This window comes from Leptinotarsa decemlineata, unplaced genomic scaffold (assembly GCF_025532065.1).
Source record: "Leptinotarsa decemlineata unplaced genomic scaffold, Ldec_3_MD MMD2_tig00078422_RagTag_RagTag, whole genome shotgun sequence".
Classification (NCBI taxonomy): domain Eukaryota; kingdom Metazoa; phylum Arthropoda; class Insecta; order Coleoptera; family Chrysomelidae; genus Leptinotarsa; species Leptinotarsa decemlineata.
The window spans coordinates 17,209,533-17,222,462 of NW_027412747.1; the positions used below are offsets into that span (position 1 = coordinate 17,209,533).

The 12,930-nt window shown below is 33.8% G+C and overlaps 1 protein-coding gene across 1 annotated transcript in view; it reads right to left on the reverse strand.

Moving 5' to 3' along the window:
• The window catches only part of LOC111511236 (tubulin beta-3 chain), a 77,655-nt gene extending 65,148 nt beyond the window's left edge, over window positions 1-12,507 (reverse strand). The window contains exon 1 of the mRNA XM_074186459.1: window positions 12,348-12,507. Within this exon, the coding sequence (XP_074042560.1) occupies window positions 12,348-12,404 (57 nt within the window). The 5' untranslated portion in view covers window positions 12,405-12,507. The remainder of the gene's footprint in view (window positions 1-12,347) is intronic.
• Between the last annotated feature and the right edge of the window lie 423 nt (window positions 12,508-12,930).

The following is a 12,930-nucleotide window of genomic DNA, read 5'->3' on the forward strand; positions in this document are numbered from 1 at the left end:
AAACTCAAAAGTCCACGGCCTCCCTGTTGTCGGGGGAAGTACAACCGTGGAACAGACGATTTGGGATGAAAACTCCTATAGAGATGCATCATTTTTCGGGTCTTTACGTCGAGATACAGCTCCTCCCGAATCCACTTCACTACTCCAAACGAGTAGTGAAGTTATTATTATTATTATATAAACTTGTAAGCGCCCTTTGTTGGCACTATTTGAACTATTGAATCGAATTCTCATTTCAGCTAAAACTATTGTAGACGTTAGTTTTTCGACAGGTCTCGAAAAAAACTGGCGCTGAGAAGTACGTCAACTCAATTAAACATGTATCCGCATATACAGTGCGACCAGTACAGTCCGCATCGCATTGGATTTTGTTTCAATAACAGATTTATTCCAAATATGATTTCGGAATATGAGAGAAAGTTGAAATATTTTCTTAATAATGACCAATTTTTAATAGCCCTATTTCGTAGAAAAACACAAATTTAATATAGACGACGATACTTTAAAGAAAACGTTTCTGGCTTAAAGCACTGTTAAATCTATTGCACTGAGTCTTATTTTGATGAATGATATAATTGCCAAAAAAAGGGAAACATTATTCATCATATTATAGTACCGAAATTTCACATACCGACTGAAAATTCTATTTGAAAACCTTCTTTCGAGATTTAGAGTCATAACCTCACTTTTGGATTTTTTTAACAAAATACACGAATGCACGATACACGAAGAACGAAGAAGATATATTTTCGAAAAACTAGGTATGAAGATGGTATTTAAAATAAGTCATACACTACAGAGCCTTTTAGGAAAAATCCAAATGAAAAAGTCGAGAAATATTATGGGCAGAGTAAAAGATCTATTGAACTAAGATAGAAGGAACACTTACCACACCTAAAATATGGAATACCAGAAAAATCAGCAGTCGCCCATCATATTTTGCAACAAAACCAGTCCATAGACTTTAGTTCATTAAGATTAGTTAGACAAGTTAACAACAACAGACATCTAGATGCCTACGAGAGTGTAGAAATAAGTAAACAATAATATTGTGAATAACTATGGTGGACCAATACCTAATAGTATACTATACAGTGTGTAACAACGAAAAGTGAGATTTTTAAAAAAAGCTCGGACATGTCGATTTCTAATTAAAGGGGGACACCTTTCAGACTAATAAGATTTTTTGTAGTACGCACCCCCTCGGAGGGGTGCGTCCGACGACCCTTATTTAGATAGGGAAAGAAGGTCGACTGGCACCTTGTTTTGAAGGTCTTTAGAATACCTTTACAACTCTGTTAAAAGAAAATTTTTGTAACGATTAGTTTTCGAGATAATTTGAAGTTAAAATTGCCATGTTAATGATACATTAGACAGACTACTGGGTAACTACTGCCTAAATAAAAAAAAATTCGAGCAGTTTTTCTTATCAGTTTTTTGTTAAATGAAATCCCTTTTTTAAAATCAATACCCACTCCTCTTCTTCCAGTTTTCGTTAGTACATCGTTCGATTGTTTTGTTTAAACGGGTCGTGTATTGTTATTTGTTTAAAAATGCCTTACACTACTGCTGAAAGGGTTTCAGTTATTGTCTTATTTTTTGGCAACGACCAAAATGCTAATAGAACATCAATTTTATTCAACGAGCAAAACCCTGGTAAACACCTAAGCAGAAATCACGTTCTGTTGTTGCGTGAACCGTCACAATTGCCGTTATTTTTTGGATGAAAACCCAAGACAATACGCAGAAATACATACCCAAGATCCCCAAAATTTGAATGTCTGGGCCGGAATATTAGGCAATCATATTATAGTTCCATTTTTCATTGATGGAAATTTAACCGGTGATTCTTATTTACAACTTCTTGAAGAGGCAATACAACCTCGTATAGTTGAAATAATTGAACAGGATCCAAGATGTCAAGATGAATTCATCCATTTTCAACAAGACGGTGCACCACCCCATTATGCCCAGCAGGTTCGAAATTTTTTGAATAATCATTTTGAAGGACAATGGATTGGCAGAAGAGGTCCAATTGAATAGCCAGCACGATCACCAGATTTAACACCACTGGACTACTTTTTGTGGGGATATTTAAAGTCTAAAGTTTATGCTACACAGCCAGCCAATTTGGATGAATTACGTCGTAGAATTATTGATGAATGCTGAGCTAACTCCTGAGATGTTGAATAATGTAAGAGCAGAATTCGAACAAAATCTTTATTGTTGCATGGAGAAAAATGGCGCACATTTTGAACATTTACTCTAAATTTCCTATGTGAGTTACCCTTATTAGGTGTTACTTTTTTGTGTGTGCTTTAAAAACAATTATTGGGATTTATCAACCCTAAAACAGTTTCTTAAACTTTTCTGTGTCATCAGCATTCAAGGAAATCAGCAGGTTGTATTCGTTGTGTAGGTAAGTTTTTAGTATGATTCACTTTTTTATCAGAAGTATAAAATATCCACCTCAAAAGGCAACCTTCATAAGGAGGTGCCACTCAATTTACCTAAAATGTGAGAGTGGTAACCAACCCCATCTGCCGAAAAAATCTCCTCGTAATAAACAAATAATTCTTACTTTTTTACGAAATCAAATGGATACGTATTAGCAGGTTGTCATAAAAAGCAAAAATTTATTTTTTTTATGAAAGTTCTGAACGTAAATTGTACCTTAAAAACAATTTGATTTATTTTAAAAAGAGTTGAACTCAATAAAAATACCTTTAAATCTTCAAGTTATCTTGAAAACTAATCGTTACAAAAATTTTCTTTTAACAGAGATGTAAAGGTATTCGAAAAACCTTTAAAACAAGGTGCCACTCGACCTACTTTCCTATCTAAATAAGGGTCGTCGGACGCACCCCTCCGAGGGGGTGCGTACTACAAAAAATCTGATTAGTCTGAAAGGTGTCCCCTTTCAATTAGAAATCGACGTATCCGAGCTTTTTTTAAAACTCTTACTTTTTATATTCAAAAACGGCTCTGTTAAGTTTTCGTTGTTACACACTGTATAGCTTGTTGAAATAATATTTTATTCATCAGATTTACCTGGCTATTAGATGAGGCCACATTGCAAAATTGATGTAAGACTAGTAGATAAGGCAACATTGTAACATAAATTTGAGCCAATTAAGACACAGGTACCTAGCAGAGCTATCTATGGTATAAACAAGGACAACATTGTATGTCTATTTAGTTCAATCTTCGTTTTGAAGATGATCACTTGGTGATCGAAACACGTGCCGAGGTGTTAAACGATTTGGTATTGGGATAAAACTCCAGTGCTATTCATAAAATAAGACGAGTGAATAATTGACTTGGACCATTTTTTGTTGACAAAGTGTTCAAATGGAAATCGATTCTATTTTAATATCGATTTGCTGTTCTTCAAATGAATATAACCCTTCGAAGAAAAGTCAACAGAAGTGGTCCTCGAACTGATGTTTTATAAATTGATTTCCAAACTTCAAAACATCGGTTCCTCATTTCATATCATTGCTGTTTCGAAGATAAAATAAGCGCCCCAAATATGCGCCCTTCATATCTACAGGGAAATTTTCAAAACTGCATTTACTCGTCCAATATCGCTTGATTATTATTTTAATAGGGGAGCCCAAGCGGGGATTTCGGGATTTACTAAAGCGCGGCAGATTATTATACAGGGGGATACCTTGTACCCGGTTAAGTACCTCCACCAAATATGAGCCCCATATATAAGGCCGCCAGTGAGTGATAAAGGATCAGTTTAGTAAAAAAAAATTGATCATCAGAAATTCTTGAGCGCGTCAGATTAACGTAGGGTGAGTTAATTACCTGCTAAAAAGTGTATATTCCAGTAATCTGACAATTTGAGAGTGACGTAAAAAAGGGGAGGGCAGCAAAGTTATTATTATTACTCTCTCACTTCGTCCCCACTCTGAATTCTGTTGCCATGACGCCATCACAGAGACTTGTTCGTGATGAAGATTAATTAGTCAATTAATTAATGGATGTAGCCGTTACTACGTGGTATGAAATCATAATGAAGAGAAGAGAAATTAAACTTTCTATGTTTTTTACCACTTCTATTATTTGTTACTGCAGTTTCGTCCTATAAGGACATTTTCAAACTAATACAATATATAAGGATATTTTCAATATTATACAATATATAAGTTTGAAAATGTCCTTATAGGACGAAACTGCAGTAACGTTAGTTACAAATAAAAGTGGTAAAAAACATAGAAAGTTTCATTTCTCTTTTCTTCACTGAATAATCAGTTGATTATAAATAATTAAATTTTTTTGAGCATTTTTCAAAAATTATTTTCTTAGAAATACAAGTATTCTACTTGAAAAACATACACTTATTCATTTGCATGCTATTTCCTGAGATTTTCAATCAATTATTTTCAATGAATAAAAAAAAATTTAAAAAAATATTGGTTTTGTCAGATTAGGCGATTCCCTCTAGATAATCGTCAGATTATGAGCCAGCACGTCTAAAACATAAAGATGAACCGCTGACGCGCTTGAGTATTTCGAAATGGCGAATTTTTTTGCACATTATAATAATGGCCGCGAGTTTGCGTCAGATCGAAATCATTAGATTCTTGAATGATAGTTTTTTTTGTTGCACTCAACACCCCCTTAGAAAATCTGACGCGCTCGATTACCACTTTTAACCCTTACGTACAACCACCCACATCATGCAAATGATCAGATTAACATACCAACATTATTAAAAATACGTAGGACATTGATGCTATCAATATCTGACGTGCTCGAGTATGTCCATGCAACAGTATTTTTTCACATATTTAAAAATCTATTGCCGCTTCCCCACCGATGAAAAGGTATATATTATATAATATTTTTTTCTTCGTATCATCTAAGCTTTGCAACCTAATATGTCTCAATGACGCTCGAGTAAATCCCCATTTTGCATCGTGGGCTCCCCTTCTATTTTCAAGCCCTTAATAATTAAGAACACTGATAATGATTCAACATATTCGTAGTGACTAACAATGGATTAAAAAGAGATCTTCATTATCAGAGTAGCTAAAATTAGATACCGTAACTCTTTGGAAAATATCGTGATACATACACCACAATAAATCAAAGATGATTATTATATTGCTATTTACACGTATGTCTCATTGATAAATCACCTCGACCTTATATTCCATTTCACTGTAAATTGTTATATCATTACTGAAATAATATACAGGTTAATGTTTTTGAATATAATCTCCAAGTATGGACAAATTGGCAACCTTGTTATTTTAATCGGTCTGCAAAAATTCTAATCCCAATGCTGCGAATGCGAGTGTTCTAATTTTTCATTGACGTTCCAATCGATGCATTTGATTGAGTTACAGACATGCTGTGCCACCAATAGATATACAGAGTGTTGAATAGGATATTTTCAGACAGCTCGGAAATGTTCAGGATTCCAATTAAAAAACGAAGAAAATGATCTGACGTGCAAAGTGAAAAAATTAATTATCAATCACTGAAGTAAAACATAGAGAAATATATTGAAGACAGATATTGCATGTTTCAAAGAAAGTACTGCGTCTTTGAAAATATTGACTCAAAATGTTTCTGTTTCGTGAACAGGTGAACTGATCCTCTTTTACATTTCTGTATTCAATCAAACTATCCAAATTCTAACAGAATATCAGTTCAACTTTGTACATATTTTAGATCCTTATGAATACTTATAGATGATGTTGAATCGATACAAAAGTCATGAACAATGTATTATATATACAGTGTGTAAAATCCAAATGGAATAAATTCATTATCTCGGTTACGGTACATATTTCAACAAAATCCCGAAATACGTCAAATTTGAATTATAATTTGACATACTTCAACGAAAAAATGCGACTCCTACCTTCAACCTCCGTCGAATGACAGGTACAGCCCCCAATTTTTTAAATGGGAAGTATAAGCTTTCATATATCGTTTGAAAGGTCTCTCTCTTTATTCTCCATTCAAAAATGTTATCGCTTTCAAGTTTATTGCAACAATTAAGATAAAATAAATTAAAATCATGTAGTTACCGATATTCCATAAAATACACTCAGAACTTAATGCAATATACCCAAAACTTATTTCAAAACTATTTAGATGGTATCCTTTAAAAAACTGTAAATAATTTCCGTGACAACGTTAGTTTAAAACGCCTTGTCAACTTATTTTGTATGTTACAACATTTATTAGTTGTCAGTATTTTAATTCAAGTTTGAAGTTCGTTAACTTCAAGTCTGACCAATGGTTAGATTAAAGGAAATGCATAAAACACAACAAGAAGTAGCTCGCCTATTTCATGAGAAATTTTCTAATTTACGGCCCATATCTCAAGAAACAGTAAGTAAAATAGAGAAGCAGTTTCGCGAGCATGGTCATGTGGGGCAGATAGAAAAAGCAGCTGATAATGCAATGAGTGATGAACTCAAATTAGATGTGATGCTTGAGTTTGAGGAAAACCCACATACATCGAGTAGACAGGCATCCACTACATTCAATGTTAGCCATACATCGATACTAAACATATTAAAAGAAAATAAAATGCATTCCTATAAAATGATACCTACTCAGGAGCTCATGGGAGACGATTTTGATAGAACTTATTTTTGTGAGGAAATGATGGACATGTTGGATAACAGTATCATCCAATTAGAAGACGTTATGGTTTCTAATGAGTGTACTTTATCTCTTACGGTCATGCTAATTGGCAAAATTGCCGCTAATGTTCAAAGGAAAATCCTCACTGGATGAGGATACCCTCAATACCCTCAAAAGGTTAATGTTTGGGCAGGGATTGTAGGAAACCATAACATTGGTCCCTGTTTCATTGGGAGAAACTACTTCAAAATGATGTCATTCCAAGTTTAGTAAATTTATATCCTGATCCAGGAGATACCTTTGTAAATTAAAATTTCGCGATTCGTGTAGAGTTCACTTCAAGCAACATAACCTTCTCACGGTAGTGTGTATATTTATACTTGAAACAGTGTGTCTCATTCATAAACATAAACAAAATTTCATTACAGATAGTAGATATGCCACCCGCCAAAGTAACCATATCAAACTACCGTTACCATATTCCACTCTAGTTGAGGACTCCATTATATATAACGGCTGCAAGATGTACAACCACCTTCCAAATTATATCAAAAATATGCAGTGCAACACTGGCTTCAGAAAAGCTGTAAAAAGAGTTCTTTCCGATAGAACCTATTATAGTTTGGAAGAATATTATGCGGATATAATAGACTAATAATAAATATACCAAAACTTTACATTTTGATATCATATACCTACTATTGTTTGTTATATTTTAGATTTTAAATGAGTGACTGATTGCTTTTTAACAATTCAATTTTATAAAGCAGTGACTACGTATACTATGTATACTAAGTAAATAATTATCTAAATGTTATTCATATAATTTAATTTAATTTATTTCATTTATACAGGCTTTGTCAACAAGATGTTATTCTTTGATAATGAAGCATATTTTGATTGATTGATTGACCCTCAAGTTCCGGTGAATAAGATATGGTTTCAGCAGAATGGAGCACCACCACATTATCAAGTTAATTTCCGGTAATACCTCGATACAACATTTCTTAATCGGTGGATAGGGAGGCGAGGATCGATTGAATGGCCAGCGCGATCACCTGATCTTTCATCATTAGATTTCTTTTCATGGGGATTTGTAAATAGCAATGTGTACAAAACCAAACCTTCAGATTTGAATAACTTGAAAGAACGAATAACGCTTGCGATTAGGTCGGTCACGCCTGATATGTTAAATAATGTTAGAAGACAGTGTTATTTGAGATTAAGATGTTGCCAAGACGTTTGCGGTGAACATTTTGAACATCTACTTCGTTAACATACATAGTTCTTTTTCGAATTCTACATTTCATAACGTTTTGCATTACATTTTAGTTTTTGAGTGTATTTTATCTAATTTCGGTAACTACATGATTTTAATTGTTGCAATAAACTTGAAAGCGATAACATTTCTAAATAGAGAATGAAGAGACCTTTCAAATGATATATCACAAACCAATACTTCCAATTTAAAAAATTGGGGGTTGTACCTGTCATTCGAATAGGGTTGAAGGTAGGGGTGGCATTTTTACGTTGAAAAATGTCAAATTATAATTTACATTCGACGTGTTTCGGGTTTTTTTCAATATGTACAGTGACCGAAATAATGTATTCATTCCAATTGGCTTTTACACACTGTAGATGAAACTGATTAATTTGATAAAGTAGTTTTGTGTCTGATGTAAAGTCGATTCAAAAAGAATGAGTCGAAACTTGGGCGATCTAACGATCACCTGCCATTTCCACACAAGTGTCCTGGGGATAGTTGAGAGACAGAGAGGATGGATTCTTTCAGGAGACTCACCATATGAGACATTTTTTATTTTATAGATAGCTGGTATGGTATTATAATCATAGTCATCAAATTATTAGGTGTTATAAGAATAGAAACTCAACTCTAGAATAACTAGAATTGAAATCAGATGGTTGTGGTCACCCCGTAAAAAATAATATCGTAAGAAGAAATATCGAGAACAGTTCTCAGAAGTTAGAAAACTCGTGTAAAAGTCATATGTTGTAATTCGCGGATAATTGATGAATAACACATTGTTGGGAGATTTCCGTCTAAGAGTTTACAAAACCGCGTGTTGTACTAAACAGTACCCAATCCTCAAAATATGTTCTCTAGTGAAATACTTGTCGAAGTTTTGCAAACCGATAATCTCGCCTTTTAAAAATTATTTAGATACCTACATATGATATTTGGTAACATTCATTCAACCGTCAGTTTCCTTCCTTTCATTCAATAAACATGCATCCTTTGAGTGTTCGAAAATGTATCCGCATTTTCAGATTACGCGGATATATGAAAAGTTACAGAAAAGCTACTGAGGAATAAGTTTTTCTTCAGAGAAACACGATCTGTGAATCACAAAAATGGGCCAATTAACATAATTTCTGAATAATAACGGGGTATTTTTCTAAAACTAAAACGATTAGGAAAAATGCTGGATATACAGGGCGTAACTAAATAAGTGTAAAACATTTGAGAAGGTGATTTCTCATCGAAAAAAAGATAGGATCTTTCATATAAAAAAATTTCATTGGAGCATCCCTTGTTAAGATACAGCCCCTTAAAGGGGGTATATAAAATTTGTATAACAATTTTTTTCACAAACACTAAAAAAGATACAATATTGAAATTAATCTGACGTTTTGTACTACCAAAAAGACACTTAGCCAGAAATTTATTTGGTTTACCCCATGGTTGTGAGGGGTGGAAAACGCAACCCATAAAATGTATTTCCAATGTAACTTTTTGTCTAATTATTTGTTTACCATTTAAAAATTTATTTTCGATAGCCTGTTTCATTCTAAACAAAAAATGTCTCTTGGGTTGTTTGCCCAAAATCAACCTGTTCGCAGCAAAAAATTATTTTAGGAACAACTACAGAGATACATCGTCATAAATGCGAAAATACGAAACTAATCTATCTAGTAGGTCGCTATTAGCGATAGTAACAATTGAATTGGTATGACGCTGTCAGTTTATGAATTTTCGAAATTGAATTAATACTAATTGTGTGTTGTTGTTCTGTTCTTAATTTGTTACTTTAATAATTCACTAGTTATTAAAATGGCATACACAAATGAGGAAATAGCTGATATGCATTACGTTTACGGTCTGTCGCAGGGTAATGGGTTAGAAACTTCTAGAAGATATGCTGAAATGTATCCTCAACGGCAGCATACTTCACATAGAATATTTGCTCGACTTTATCAACGATTACGAGAATATGGTTCATTCGACAAAAGAACGCATGATTGTGGTCGCCATCGAGAAGTACGAACACCACAGCTTGAGGAAGCAGCACCTAATTTGATTGAAGAACAACTCACTACAAGTACGAGAAAGATTGCTTTTCAGCTAAATGTTGATCATATGACGGTATTTCGAATTTTGAAGGAACAACTTTTATACCCTTACCATCTGCGACGAGTACAGGCACTGTTACCGCGAGACTTTCCGAACCGTCTTGCAATTGGATGCTGGAAATGATTAGAAGAAATTGTGACTTTCTAAAGACGATAGAATTCACAGACGACTGTAGTTTTTCTCGGGACAAGATTATTAATTTTCATAATTACCACATATGGGCTGATGAAAACCCTCACGCCAATGTCGAAACTAACCATCAAGAATAGTTTTCTCTTAACGTGCGGCTCGGAGTTATTGGGGATGATTTAATTGGGCCTCATTTTCTACCTCCTCGATTAAATGGTAAGGCATACGTTCAATTTTTAAGAGAAGTGCATCCAGTACTGCTGGAGGAAGTTTCTTTGGGCGTCAGAAGGGATATGTTTTTTATGCATGATGGGGCTCCCTCCCATTTTAGTCAAGTGGCACGTCAACATTTAACTGAAACATATGCAAATCAGTTGATAGGTCGAGGAGGACCACAGAACTGGCCCGCTCGATCCTCGGATCTCAATCCTCTCTATTTCTCTATTTGGGACCATTTACAGCATTTGGTTTATCGTACTCCTGTTCGCGATGTAGAGGACTTAAGAAACCGCATCATCGATGCATGCAGGGTAATCAGAGAGACTCCAGGAATATTTGAGCGAATACGTGGCTCAATGCACCGACGTCTAGACGCATGCGTAATGTCTGAAGGTAGACATATTGAACATTTACTATGATTTCTACATGTTGTGTGTTTTGTTATTAATACATTAGTTTTGTTTATTACCCTTTAATCGTTCAATGCAGGTACTAACTACAAAATAACAATACATCCAGTTCGCATTTATGACGATGTAATTTTGTAGTTGTTCGTAAAATAATATTGAATATATTGAAAATCTGTAAAAGCCATCTTGTTTTCCAAGATTATGTGCTATGATTTACTGAAGCACACGAATCTGTGAAACTCTACACGATAAAAACACTTTTTGTGTTAAATTATTTCTTCATAAGCAACGCCTGTTTTCGTTTGATTTTTATCCTAATAAGTTATGAATTGTTCGAGATGGTAATTTTGTAGCAAAAAACTTCAAGTAAAAAAGTTACAGAGTTCGCTGAAGTTAAAGTGAGACGCAATGTGTAAGAGAATAAAAATGTATAAGTGGGAAAAAGCTCATTGGCTTTTTACTTCTCTATTATTATACAAGGAAATATGAAAAACTTCAGAAGAAAGGAAAAGAATAATAAACTTCAATTTTAACGCTTTACAAAATATATGTAAGTATATATGAGCACATAATATAAGCACATAAAAGAACATGACTGCAAAAAGTTATTATTACAGTTAAATATTTTTTTCTTTCATAGGAGGTTTCTCACATCTTTTGTATAATGATGGAAAAGTATACAGTTGACGAGATCTTTCTCAAAAACTAAAGTCTCTCAACAATGTGTCTCTTTCTTTTCAAACAAATATTGCTTTCTGAATGTTTTACAAAAATAATGAATCAGAATTCGGGATTAAGCAGAAACGTTCAATCTGTAGTGCCAATTTTGTATTTTTCCGTGAAACTTTTCTAGAATCAAATTAGTATTCGTAATTGAACAGAAAATTTCAGTCTGTATTGCCAGTTTTTGTATTTTCCTGTGAAACTTTTCTTGATTCGGATTAATATTCGATATTGATCTGAAACTCCAAATCTGTAGTGCCAGTTTTTGTATTTTCCTATGAAACTTCTCTAGATGCAAATTAATATTCGATATTGATCTGAAACTCTCAATCTGTAGTGCCAATTTTTATATTTTCGCATGAAAAATTTCTATATTTGAATGAATATTCGACATTAGGCAGAAACTCTCAATCTGTAGTGCCAATTTTTGTATTTTTCCATGAAACTTTTCCAAATTCAAATGAATATTCGACTTCAAGCAAAAACTCTCAATCAGTAGTGCCAATTTTTGTATTTTCCCATGAAACTTTTCTTGATTCAATTGAAAATTCGACATCAAGCAGAAACTCTCAATCTGTAGTGCCAATTTTGTACTTTCTCATGAAACTGTTCTAGATTCAAATTCTTTTGATAATGAAGATTACTTTTTAAACTATTTTGTTGTAGAAAAAACATGTTTATATTTTTCCAATTAATGTGAAAAACTATTTAATTAACCCAAGAATCTTCAGCTAACCAGAATCAATGGTCAATATTTTCATTCCAAAAATAAACCAAAGGGACCCTGAAAGTGCAAATCTCAAAATTCGATTAATCGGCAGGAAATACGTCTGAAGATAACAACCACAAAATCGTAGAAAAATAAAGTAACTGACCTTTGCCCCGACTTGGTTTCCGCACTGGCCGGCTTGTAGATGAACGATTTCCCTCATGTTGGTCGGAGTAGGCTGGTGCTGGAGAACAGTTGAGGATCGCTGACTGGTGCTGACTGAGCGAGTGAATCACTTCGAGAACGCTGGAAGTGCCGGAGGCGACAGTGTCGCTTTGGGCTTCGCGTGGACCGGCGAAGAAGCCGTCAAAACTCGAGATCGCATTTCACAAATAGTCTGGTTCACAAATGTCATTTCGCAAATTTTTAGTTCACTTTCATAGGAATTATGATTGAGGTGTCACCCGATTAGTAATTTCACTCAGAGTAGTTCACGATTTCAGCCAGTTTCAGCAAAAATAAATAATTTATCTGGAATATCTGCGAATCTATTGCAAATATTCGAAATTTAAAAAAAGATCTTCAAAGGGCAGAAAATTCTCTGAAAAAATAAATATAGTTTAAGAAAACTAAAAAACAAGCTTCTAAACAACATCGAACTCAAAAATTTAAAAAAATTAAAAAAAGTTTAAAACAATAACCATCGAAAAATACTAGTATTATTGTGAAAAAGCATGGGCGCTGGATAT